At 37.4% G+C, this 14,031-nt stretch overlaps 1 protein-coding gene across 2 annotated transcripts in view; it reads left to right on the forward strand.

Moving 5' to 3' along the window:
- The first annotated feature begins 301 nt into the window (after nt 1-301).
- LOC105458068 (neurotrimin) overlaps nt 302-14,031 on the forward strand; it is a 165,515-nt gene continuing 151,785 nt past the window's right edge. For both annotated transcript variants that reach the window (XM_011703125.1, XM_011703128.1), the window contains exon 1: nt 302-465. In XM_011703125.1, coding sequence (XP_011701427.1) covers nt 393-465 — 73 coding nt within the window. In that variant the 5' untranslated portion in view covers nt 302-392. The remainder of the gene's footprint in view (nt 466-14,031) is intronic.

The following is a 14,031-nucleotide window of genomic DNA, read 5'->3' on the forward strand; positions in this document are numbered from 1 at the left end:
ACATGCGACGGATAAATGAACCGCATACGTTAAGTGTATTGTGTATAAGAATCGCGCGCAATCTCTAAACTTAAAATCACGAGAGGATGATGACGTACGAGAGACGATAAACGAGATAACATAACACGTTCGAAGGCATCTCCAGACCCTCCTACGCAGTGAGATAGAATGAGGATGTCCGGAAAATCACAATTGTCCCTGTGACTGGTAAAGATACGAAAGAGACAGGCACGTGGAAGCCAGGACGCATGCGTGTCGTGTTGCTCCTGCTGGACTCCGTAGGACAAGTCAGTCTGCATCTAGACTCCGGCTCGCGTGGGTTTTGTACCAGTGCGTGTACGTGACGAAAATTAAACGGGAATTAAAGAAAGATTCACGAGACTAATATAAATATGACAATAATCATTGCCGTTCTCGTCCCATGGACCGTGTGGATCTTCGTTACATTGGTGAATTCATCCGAAGGTAAGTGTTCTCTGTCACCGTATTCTTTGTCGAGGGATGAAAAGGCTGCTTCTTAGCTGTGTATTTAAAGAATTTGATTCATTCACAAAAATATTTCGTGTCTAAATCTTCTCTCTCTTATCGAAAATGATAATTCTGTTAAGATTCACCTGATTTCGAAAGAACGTATCTCGAACGTCAAGTTATGTCGCGGCTAAACAAACCCTGTGTTAACATCAACTGAAGTGTTAAACTTTGCGAAAGGAAAACGCGAGTGCACTCGGTAAAATGCGTACATAAGAGAGCAACGACATCCGAAAAAATGCAAGCTTTTCGTATATACCATCCATTATGGTTATACCATAAATCTGACTTAACTCGACATGCCATTTTGCGAAACTTTCTTCATAAAGTCATGCCACCATTTCAGTATTTTTTTAATGCGTTTTATTGTGTTGTTCTAGTTTCGTAATATTGTACGAGATATTGGAGTGTATGCAGTTTTTCTCGCAGGTATCGTTGTTCTCTTTCTTGGCCAACGTGATTAAACTTTACATTGGCTGCGTGTATATTACAAAATTGTTGAAAAAATGGAATATCTTTGCATTTCAGATACATAATATGTTTTATAATTACATAACGTATAATACATGAAAAGATTTCATATGTACGTGTGATCTCATATATACGTGTCTTGCTTTGACAGATATTATTTGACAACATACATAAACCAACGTTTATACTTTGAAACAAATTTAACTGTATTTACTCATACGAAAAAAAAAGGTTATATAAATGTAAAACTGTGCAAAAGATAAATTAAATATTAATGCTTATTAAGAGTCACAAAAGCGGAATTATCAAAAACTCGGGTGCTTTAGTAAATTTTCTAGCATACAAAAACAAAGACTTAAATAACGATAAAACCGCGTACATGGCTAAATGAGAATTTGTGGAGTGCACATGGTAGCGTGACACAGAAGTATTATCCAGTAGGGAAACGGAAAAAGCCTCGAATTTATGGAAGTGCTAATTGGTATTGTTAGCGGAACCGAGCGCCAATAATGGAAGTCGCTATAAAATGACACGGAAAGATGGTAGGAATAAAGCTAAATCGATGATTTATCGAATGAAAGATTGGGCGGATATGACTATTGGCCGTTTTACATTTTTAAAGATGGAAACAGGAACAATGCGGATGAAAAGAACAAGTAAATCGCGAATAGCCCGGATCAATATTCTGTATATACTGTACACAGGTACCAGACGGTACGAAGCAGTGGATTTAAGATGCACGAACCATATGTTGGTTTACATTAATTTTGTCATTCGCTTAAAATGACTAAAAGTCTCGAATTTTTTTACTTTTAAACGTCAAGAGAGACAATAAATATTTCTCTAATAATATACCCGATATTAAAATATTATAAGTTCCGATCAATAATACCAATTTCTAAAATTTCTCTTATCGTTCTACAGAATTATAGAACCTGGAGAATTACTGATTGATCATTAAAGTGCATAATAATTATACTATATAATATCATTATTACAATGTATTATAGGATTTCATAACAGTAATTATTTCATAATAAATTATTAAGTTGTACATTAATGTTTGCTCCAGCAATAATCTAAATGTACAAATACGTTATCGATATGTGAACAAATAAGAATGTGAATAAAACCAGAGCCGATATTTCTATTAAGAGGATCAGATAAGAATTCTAAGAAAGGAAATTTAAGAAAAGAGAACAGGGTACAAATATTTTACGACAATAGGAATTCAATATCTTTCAACAATGTTAATAATGTACAGTTTTTAAAAATACACTACATACTTCAAATGGAAAATGAGAAGCGAATATTTTTCGCGATATTAGAACTCTTTCTACTGATATGTCAGTAGTATATCCAGAATTTCAGTCAGACGCATAGCAAATCATCATTTCTGATTATCCGACGACTGCTAGCAAAGTAAAAATTAAGGTTTGAAGAAAGGGAGGGAGAAAAGAGAGAGAGAGAGAGAGAGAGAGAGAGAGGAAGAGAGAGATTAATGTCTGATTCTTAGTATTGGCTCCGATTTCTCTTGGGAGAATTCTCTAGGGAATCAATGACACGCGGTCGACGAATTGCCATGATATAGTAATGCTAGAGGGCTATCAAGACATATAGCATAGGAACGGTGCCAATTCAATGCTATCATTGTAAAATAATAAATGACAAATCAAAAGTGATAATATATGCTGTGTACATACGGAAATTGGTATAAATTGTTCCTTATTTTTAATCTATTCATAATTGTTTCTAATAGAAGTTTTTTTTTCGTTTTGTCACTTAATATTCTTTCCAATTTCATCTGTAATATCTGTAAAATACTTTTTGTACATAATTGTGTATAGTATCTTGATTCTATGCAAATACTGATAAATTCAAATTTACAGAAACATGTATACCTATTTATTAATCACTGAGTTCTTTAGAATAATATCAGTTTGAATACAGGATACATTACTACCGTGCATTATTATTTAAGCGATGAGCGTATATTGTACTAAATATAGTTTGCTTTAAAGCAATATTTGCGTGATATATGATTTTGCAATGCCGTAATAAATGGAAGCAAAATTGGACGTGAAATAAATCGCGAATTTAATGTTTTGCAGTCTACACCGTGGAGTGATTACGTGATATGCAATTATTTCCCGATAACCGTGTTCGGACGGAAGGAAATATAAATGGCAGCGTGATATTTTACGTCATAATTTCCATTAGGATATCTATTAAAATGCTGCCGTCCTTGCATTCAGATAGATAAAAGAATAACTGGACTACAAAAGTACTTCTAAAATTGGATTGCATTTAAACGTTATTGATTTAAATGTTTCTAGCGTGTCAAATACCGTTCGCAGCGATTATTAGTCGTAACTCGTAACTGCTAACGCATGCAACCCTAATCGTCTTATCGAGATGCTGTATCATTGTCGATCGTGTCTGCTTCCTTGTGCATATAATGGATCGACGCTTAGGATTGGAATGTTCATATATCAATAATTTCAAAACATGGTAGAGGCGATTGGAGCTTATGCGTTTTCATTATCAGGCGCATTGCACCTGCAATCAATCTTCTACTTTCTGCTTCGCGAAGCGACATGAACGTGTAATTACCTGAGGTTACTGGTAAAAATAGAAATAAATGGGAAAGTAAGGAACCGCCACGTTGTCGATAAGAAAGCAGTAGGAAATTCCATATTTATATACCAAAGTTACAGAGATGTCTAAAAAATGTTAAATTAAACAAATTTTTAAATATTTCTCCTAATTCCCCTTAATTATCTTCTAAATTGTGTCAAACACAGATAATTTTTGTGTTACAAAAACTTGATAATATCTATAAATATATAAGAGAGATATTTCACAGATATTACAGATAAAACTGCATAACAATCCCATTCAAGGAAACAAAACAAAAAATTGTTGCTGAAAATAATTATAGATAAATTAACAACGGAAAACAATTAGTACTCGAATCAATAATGTGATGTGATAATAATAATACGCGTGATAATATAACGCAAGTTAAAGACATTTATACATGCACACACCGCATTACAAGAGCAGTAGCTAAGGTCTTCTCATATAGTTACCGCTTTATCACAACAAAACCAGGCAAAGATTAATGAAATATTCGCGTTGTATTGTTAAGAAAGATTTACTTTCATGTAATCGGAAAACTCGTAGGCTGCATTCGTGCGGGGTAATTTCTTATTTAGTGACCCCAATCTGCCTAAGGAATGCGGAAAATGTAAGGCAGCTGTGCATATCCAGTCAGCAACAGCTTCAAACTTCATGTCACGGGCAGGCCTGCTAATTATTCGCCAGCACGCGAATGAGAGAAATTCCTTTCTCTTTCTCGGCACCGGGGCAGCGTGTGCACACGATGCAGGCACGCAATGTTATACAACGCGGGGCAATTTCCATTATGCAACGCGCCTCTGTTATGCAAATAGAGACGCGTGTCTGAGCGGACGATCTCTTATGTGATGTTCGGTGCCCGGGCGCTTCTGAACATCGTTGAAAATTTAACTTAGCGAGTTGACGCGAACGTATCAGGGCGCGCAGTTGCGCCCACGACGTGCAGCGCCCTTTTTTTCTCGCCGATCCGTCTCGTTGCATGTCCGATGAAATCACGATGGACGACGGCTCATTCCCGAACACAAAGCTGAGCTCACGGGCGATACAACATTAAATATTTGGCCGTTTTATTAATATCGTATTAAGTCACAGTTTGCAAGCTCATGCGTATTTTTTAGGAATTTTATAGCAATATATATAGTTTACTTTTTTTTAACTGATCGCACCCAACAGATCTGTAGATACATATTGATCTTTACATTTATGTCAACAAAAATTGTCCTCAATATTGGATTTATGAGCTTAAATTAGTTATTTAGATTGCATTTTATTAAATGCATATTACAGTTTATAACGTACATATGTAAACACCAATAGCGTATCTAATAAATTTTCATAAACCGTCAGAATGACGGCAAATTATTATGAAAATCGTACGTTCTACCACGAGGTTGAATCTGTTCATAAAGATAATACGTATATATTACGTGATTAAATAAAAATAATACAATATATCGGATATCATGTATCGACATGTCATGTACTTGAACTTAATTACTTCGTTTATTATAAATTACAATGAAGAGAGAGAGATAATTAATCATTAGTTTAAAAGAATTTATTATTTGTTTTAACAAAAATACAGATGTAAACTATATAATAATACGTAACCAAAGTATTATTAAATTTCTGTAAAAATATTTTTATCGATAAAAACTTTACAACGCGCTCCCGTATTCGCTACATTCAATTATTCCGAAATGATTCGTGATGGTGCGATTTTTGAAACTTTTGAATTGCGCATGCAGTAGCGGATTTGTTACTTCATAAAAATTTCAAGACGATCGATTGAACGAGGGGTCACGACGCACAGATACGTCCGAGTTGTAATCGAAAGTTTCGGATCCTCTTACGGAAATAAAATCTTGTTGCGAAAGATCGTATACTTGCTTTGAAGGAGTTACGTTTGATACGTGTACCTATGCATACATACGAATGCGCGATAACTATTCATACAGTAATATTTTCCTTTAGCGCGGCCTTGGAATTACAATCACCCGTCACGCATGCGACGAATATTATTTTTCTACTTATTTACGATTATTACATATTTATTGGTTACACACTCACACGGCTGCGCGTTACTTCCGAAATAGGCCCATAAAGTGTTTTTAAAAGTGACAGGAAGCAAACGTTACGGAGAGAGAATTATGAGAAATATCTTCTGTACGAGCTTGTTTCACGCGGTGAAATCAACAGGCGCGATCAGAAAATTAACTTGGAAAACTTTTCCAATGGTTAAGGTAGTGGCGCGCATTCGGGGAAATTATTATCAATGTACACACCTCGCCGGAAACTCTATGGAATCGAACGGTCGTTAAAGTTAAATTGGCTCGCTAATTAATTTCCACGCGGTTGCCCGTCCAATCGCCAATCGCGGCTCCTGTTCCTCGTACACCATAGAACCTCCATTTCTGCCTTGGACATTGTTTTCAAAATTACATGGTAATCGACGTTACGTAATGTCTATTGTTAATAAAAACCACACGGTTTATTGATTTTTAGTGTCACTTTATTATATTATCTACGTATTACACATTTCCGTACATTGCACGAATGTGGGAAAACGCAAAACTAGTAAAGTCAGCATAATGTACAAAAAGATATATTATGCATAGTCTCTTTTAACAACTTCGTAAATGTTTCGCCTTTCAAAAAATAATTGTAAATAATAAACAGTTTGTAAAATCTGTAAATCTGAATAGTATAGTACATAATTGTTTATAAGAAAAATGTTTTATTCTAATAATTAAAGCCAACTTAGCTGTTCCCAAAAAAAATAATTATTTTGATAAATAAAGATTTTGTAATCGTTATTCCATTTAACATTTAAATGTTCTTTATTCAGGAAAAAAAAATGAGTACGAGTAAAGCATCGAATGTGAACATATCGGTTTCCAATTGTGGAATACTTTTAAGCGGAGGTCGAAAGATGGGGGAAGGCGGCCGGTTTTCTCGAGGTCTGAATTTTTATGAAAATTCTGAGGTCAGTTCTCAGGGCGAGTTGTGCGAACTTTGTCAGGTTGAAGCGACAAGGATGATTGCGCGCGGGAAGGAGGACAATTCGAGGAACCTATCTGGCTACCATCAGCCACCGCAAAGTGTAAAACGTCAGCTGCAAGCGCTGTTTTGCGCGCGTCCAGATTGCCGACACGGCCGCAACCGCCGACACCAATTCTGTCTCTGCAGTTCTAGTGCGTTTTCATGCATCGATACTTGTATCGCTTTTAAAGGCCTACAAAGAGCAGAGACATTTCCTTCGCGCATATTGCATGAAAATAGAAATTGAAATAGATGAGATGAAATCGATTTACCCTAAATTCAATAATTCCTTTCATTCGATTCCTATACAATAAATCCTTTGTATGAGGCAAAAGTTTAAATTATTAAACGCAGAGAATTGTATGGCAGACAGCTTTCTATTATAAAAGTTCTTCGATCTTCAAGATTTTATAAAAAATTTGATTTCATATGAAAATCATCATATTAATATAATTGTAATTATATTATTTTATGCATTACATCGAGAATAATTTTTATTTTAACGTAAAAATTTATTCTTTAAAATTTTAAAATCATAATTGGTTTTAGTAATTTCCTAATTAATCAAAACTTCAACTCTATGCAGTAATATTTGACAATCTTCTCATCTATTAACAGAACGTACATGACTTCCTCCCTATGAATTACACACGCATCAACGCATACGTACAAATGCACGACTAGCTCAAAGAAGGATGAATCTTCGGTAACCCCGGAAACGGAAACTCTTTGGTTGGTTGCTCTCGGAGCCATTGTTCTTAGCACGAAAGGGAACGCATAAACATTGTACGTGGTGAATCGAGCTTTTCTCGTAATACGAATTTCGGGTATATTCAGAAACGAAATGTAAGACTTCAACGTTAACGAGCAAGGACTGTTATCTTATCTATATACAATATTACACTATTACGATGCACATTGCATTTCCCCTCTGTATCTCTTACAATTGGGATTGCGACAGCCATTTAAAGAATTCAGAATTAGAGTAACCAAATCCACAATAAGAGACTATTTTATTAAGTCATTTGAGGAAACTCAAATTTCTATTATCAGTTAATTTCTTTATTCTAAAAATAATGCAAGATAGGAGGCTAATTTATAATCTTTGTTTCATTATTCCATAAGACATCTACAATTGTTTCCTATGCATTAGTCTAATATGTACAGTAATTTTTATCTCGGTACTTTGTTGTATTACATTTGTCAATCCCTTTCAATTTTGTATATTTGAAAATATTAAAAAAAAATCATCACGCGCATTTTTTATTAGATTAATTGTTTAATCAGATCTTTCTCTCTCTCTCTCTCTCTCTCTCTCTCTCTCTTGGAATGTCCTACCTACAAAGTATCGATGTCGAAGACCACTCTTCCAAGTCTTCAGCTTCTTGGAGATGATCGTTCGAAGTTTACGAAGCTTGTCGGATCTTCGTGGGAACGTTATTAACTTGTCATCGGAATTTTTATCTTTTTTTAATCAAGTGTCCCAACATAACTCGGTCCCCAGAGATATCGTCCGCAACATATTTTTAATCTTTAACATTACAGAAAAATCATGTTTCACGTAGCTTCTTATCGGACATCTATGGTTAGGTTTTTGAAATACGAACGACTTGTAGAACGATTACATATCGATGCTGAGTTGCGTTTGCTTAGTGATATAATAAGAAAAGATCTATTTCTCGGAGGAACGTACTACTTCTTGAGAAGGAAATGTCGTGCTTCTCGATAAGTAACAGCGAGATCGTAGCGCGAAATTTAAGCTATTACTCGAGCTTTCTCGCGGAAGAAAATTTATCTTCTTAAGAGTAGAATTTTTTTTGCTCTTTTATCAGTAGAATACAATGCAACCAAGTATAACGATTACCATTTCATTTGGAAGTTCGTCTCTAACTTGTATACTATAATAGATAGAAAACATACAACAGCTATGAATACCTTTTTCTCGCAAATTTTTTTCTTGTTTTTGCTACATGAAAATTATTTCGAAATATAGTAAAATTTGTTATACAATTTGTAACATGAAAATTATTTCAAAATATAGTAAAATTTGTTATTATTATTTATATATTTTAAATGAGAAATATTTTCATATTCATTAGTCATTTTATACGTCAACTTTACAAGAATACGAAAAGATTAGATTGCATGCGTATTATAAGCTACTTTCACGACGGAAACATAAACTGGGATATCTTAATAGAACTTTCGCAAAGAGATTGCAGTATTAAATAAGTAATCGAATTTTGCATCTTGAATGATAATGCGCCGTATATCAGATTACGGCTTTTTGAAAGCGGTATTATCACGTAATAAACTTCCCGGCTTCTTTTCCCCGCCGCCAAGATATCCGCCGTTATCGTCATCGCCGTTCAAATTCCATGTAACAACACCGTGTAACGTGTGCGACTGCTGTTTCATGATGACAAGGGCTCAAAGTTTCCCTCGTGACACGTGACACAGCTATGCAACCGTGGTGCGCGTATTCATTATGTGCTTCATAGTGACGAGAGTGGGAGGCGAGAGGAAATTATGCCTTGTGTCTCCTTACGCTCCAATACCTCAACGAGTGCCAGCGCATACTTATGTGACGTATAGAAGACGAATAGCTGTTACCGTACGATAAATTAACAGCCGTTACGATCGCGCTTGCAATCGTATCATCTATATAGTATCTCCTGTCTATTTCGAGCCATGCTTTTTGGAGAACAACTCAACCTCACGCTGCCCGCCGCCCTTCACTTTTAGGGGAGTCCGTCAGTCCAGCTGTCTGCTGACCGGTCTCCTCTCCCCTTACCCTCCCTCCCACCATTTGATTGTTCTCTTCTTCCGGTTTCGATCTCCCCCTTGACACCGCTGCCGTTACTCTTTCGCCTATCGCCGTACGAGACGTTAATCACCCGGCAAGGAGATCGATCAGCGATTAATGAGAAACGTCGACGATGTGGAGGTGGAAATTTACACGGTCCGTTCCGTCGTTGCGAGTAGGGTATCGTGATCGATTCGATATCCTTGGCACCACTCGGGGGCACGAAGAGAGCATGCTCGAGAAGGCGAAACGTAAAGGAAAGCTGAAAGCTGGGCGCGGTGAATTAGGAGTATTTAGAAAAAAAAAGCTTCGTTGCGCTGTAATTCACGTTAACCTTTCGAGGGCTCCGGGCGAACTCCTTAATAAAGCATGCGAGACTGCCATGGCAGGAATGCCAAGAAGTATTCGTACCCAGCAACGGACGGGCACATCGTCCCGAAGTTTCACGGTCTGTCGGTATCCGCGGGTAGAAACTGTTTGACATCTCGCTGAACTTTTCCCACTCCCTCGCCCTCGCCGCGGCAGATATACCCGAAGTTTACCCAGCAAATCCTAATGTCACGATAATATTTAATGGAACACTATCGCACGGAACGTTTAACGGGGGTTCGAACCTGACCGCGCAGCGCATAACGCGTGAAAAGCATTGTTGCGCAAATTAAAGGCCGTATACCAATGCTGAATAAGCTTGATTTGCGAGAAGCAACGGGGATACTGAATCAACTAAAATGAGCGAACTGTTTAGCAACGGCAAACAAAGGTATATCGGTCCATGTTTATCGGTTCATTATTAGATATTAGGAAACATTAGCGGAAAGACAAATCGTTGCCGTTAATTAACGCGGTTATGTTATTAAGTATGTTTACGACACACGCGCCGTGCACAAGAAACTTTGCCGTGGAAACTTGTATTATTGCGTACACAGTCGACTAATTATTAGCGTATAATTGGTTGTTGTACTGTTTTACCTAATACCACGCCTGTTTCAAAGCAATACTTTACCAATAATTGCGTACTTAAACTACACCGCGGCTAAAATTGAGGAATTAATAATAATTAAGTTTATATACTCACGTTTTACATATTTTACGCGAAATTAATTAATAACATTTTTAGCAAAATCAATTGTAATACGATGTAACAGCTGCTAATACGTCATTTCCTCAAATTGATTTTTTTTCTCAAATCTGTAATTTTAGATTAAATGAGTGAATAGATAGAATGGGAGGGATTCAGATTTCACGCGATTTTAGATTAAAGACCGCACGACGATTATAGGTAGAAACTTTCTCGAGATACCTTTCTCTTCCTTTCGAGTCGAAAGATCCTCCGAACGACTTTCTTACTAACGACCGATTTGAAACGATTGCTTCATCGTCCACTTCTACGACTATGAATGGGCTACCTAGAAGAAGACAAAAGTCTTCCATTTTCTCAAATCTGCTCTGAATGACATTCGGGAACGCTGAGTAAAGTCTAGTCAGCCGTATTTTCTGTACGACGTTGGATAACCTATTTTTTAAACACGTTTAAATATTTCAAAGCTATGTACTGTAAAACATTTATATTCGATTAATGATAGTGATCTAATTAAATTCTTCCGTCACAGGATTATAATCTTAGATTTAATGTAGATAATAGGAATTTTTATATTTTTATATTTTTATATGTAGATAATAGAAATTTTTATATCTCTTATTAAAACAAAATTTAAATTAATGTTTTAGCTGTATTAAAAATCGTTTACAGATTAATTATTTGGAGGAGAATAATAATATAGAAAAATACGCAATTAATATCAGATATACAGCGAATTACATTATTTCATTATCACCACACAATTTTGTGAGATAAAAAACTGAATTGGTCTAAAATATGATAAATTATTACGGGTATATTATTTCGCGCGAGATACGCAGTAGTAACCATTTTCTCCAATGCCCTCGATCTAGCAATACTTGGTATTGATCTCGCTATGCAAATATCGGACGCGGACGATAGGAAAACTTCTTCACTTTGCCCCATCCCTGCGGAAAATGTTGTTCCTGCCGCTGGAAATACTCCGATCCATTGCGTAGCCTGCTTCTGTTCGGCTTCTACTCCGCGTTGGACGTCGATTTCCCGTTAAGTTACTTTTGAAGATAGATTATTGGCCAAGATACAGAAGCAGATATCAACTCCTGGATATCGGGATATTCTTGGCAAATGCGCATACGTACTACGTCTTATTCTTCCCTACGGACTTTCGTTTCCTCGTTTGTCGAACGAGCACTTCTTTAGCGTATGACGAAAATCGCTCGCTTTGTGATGCCCATTTAACAGGTCACTCGACAAATAGTGAGCAGATTTTATAAACATTTTTAAAATTAGTTGTTGATACACGAAACTTAAACAAAGTGGATTTATAAGTAACTGCACGAGTCAAGCTTTTTTTTCTCATTCTTCTCTTTTAATTCATTAATTTCCCGAACAAAATGTTTTGATATATTCTTCAAAGATAAACAAATAAGAAATTATTGGTATACTAAATCCATTTTAATAATTAATAAAGTCATAGGTGTTTGTATTATACACTTACATGAAGTAACGTACATAAATTTGGATTAAACGTTACATCTAAACATGTAGCGGCTAAATGTACATTATTTATGGGATTATTTATGGGATTTATCTCGCACATCCGTCAGCCAGCAGTTAGCTCTCGTATTATTTTAGTCCGATAAGTTGTGGTCTATTTTCTCCAGCGAGCGTACATATATAAATTGCGCATACTGGGGCAGCAAAAGGAGCAAAACAGATCGGATTGCGTAGTTAAAGACGCGGGCGTTGTAATGCAGAGAGAAACGGTGGAAAAGTGAGAAAAGGAGGCAAGAAGAGCGAAGGCGCAGACAGCCGCTACGCATAGAAGGGCTCGGATTGCCACGTTGGCTGTTGTTCAAACAGTCTATCCGACAATAAAAAGCGATGCACGTCTTTGCCGGGGAAATCCCCTCGCTTCCGCGAGGTTCAAACGGGGGAGAGTCTCGAACGCGTGGGCGGGGGCGAGCGCAGGGGCTAAGGAACAAGCAGAAAGCTCGACGACCCGCGGCCCACATCGTCGGAGCTTTCCGCTCTCTCGCTCACTGTATCTTCCCCCATTCCATTTACGAGTCGCGCGCTCCTATCTTATTTCTCCTTATACCAAACTCTCTCTCTCTCTCTCTGTCTCGAATCCGACGCGACTCCCTTCGTTCATACTTCCCCTTTCGCGTTTCTCCCCAAACGGCCCGTCTCTGCACGAGTGGTCGAAGGAAGAAATGTGTTTGTGTTTGGACTCTCGCCAGATAATCTGCGGCAATAAATTTCTGTGTGTATAGTGCCATGTGATTGGTTTTATCTCTCGTGCCACGGCACTCACAGCCAGGCTCGCTGGCCGGCGGTATACCTAACCCTTTACCTCGATTCGTGGCGAGAGGTACGATAGATAACCGGAAGGGAGGACGATACGGCATGCGAGAGGATGGTCGTTGTGCTCGAGAAGAGTGGATAGGTGGCTACCTACCCGAGAAAGCAACCCTTAATTCGTTTACCGCGTGAGAATCTACCGTGGACCGTGGATCTCCCCTTACCGTCCCGGGGTGCCGTCCCCGATGCGGGTGTACGCCTTGAATTGTAAGCGGGCTCCGTCTTATGCCTCAGGGGTGTCGGAGGCAGTTTCAAGTTAAGAACGTCTCGTACGTTTTGTGTATACGGCGTTTATCCCTGCCTCATCCAAGCCGCTGAAGAAGCTTCCCTTGCTCTTATAACTTTTGAGCATCAGCATTCACTAGTGTCGTCACACGTGAATAGCTGAGATACCAGGGAACGTATCAGCTGCTACGGTTGTTTATGCAATATATCGGATGCTTCATAAAGTTCGCAACGAACTTCGCGGCTTTGACTACATTTCCTTGACGAATTTGTATGTAACAGGATTTTCTTTCGACGTTAAAGTATAATTACGAATTGCTTGTGATATGCATTAATGTACGAGTTCGAAGTAAAGGTTCGAATGAAACGTCTGCCTACATGTCTTCCGATAATATATAATATAAATATCGGTAATAAATTTATACACGGCATTCGTATATGGAATTATTATTTCTGTAATTACAATCAGTTGTATATATATGTTCATTTGACTAGGAAAGCGCTTGTTGAAATGCGCACCGACGCAATCATCATAATTTTCCTCTTCTATGACTATCGCCTAGGTTTTTCCAGAAAATGTGTTACGTACTTCCGGAAGGCGATATGTCTTACGTTACGTATGCAACATGCGATTTAGCTATTCTGCAGAAACCAGGGCTCACCTCTAGAATTCCTTTACATTGCAACCACACTGAGGTAACGGTAACATCGAAAAACGGCCTGTTGCATATGACTGTGAAATATATCAGCCGGTGTAAGAAGTATGTTATATCTGAAGATGGAGCATTTTTAAAACGGGAATTGAAACAGCTATTTCCTGACGTAGCTGGAGAAAACAAATTTGTATCACAATTACACGTTATTAAAAATTCTC

The sequence above is a fragment of the Wasmannia auropunctata genome, unplaced genomic scaffold, assembly GCF_000956235.1.
Source record: "Wasmannia auropunctata unplaced genomic scaffold, wasmannia.A_1.0 LD334721.1, whole genome shotgun sequence".
NCBI lineage: Eukaryota > Metazoa > Arthropoda > Insecta > Hymenoptera > Formicidae > Wasmannia > Wasmannia auropunctata.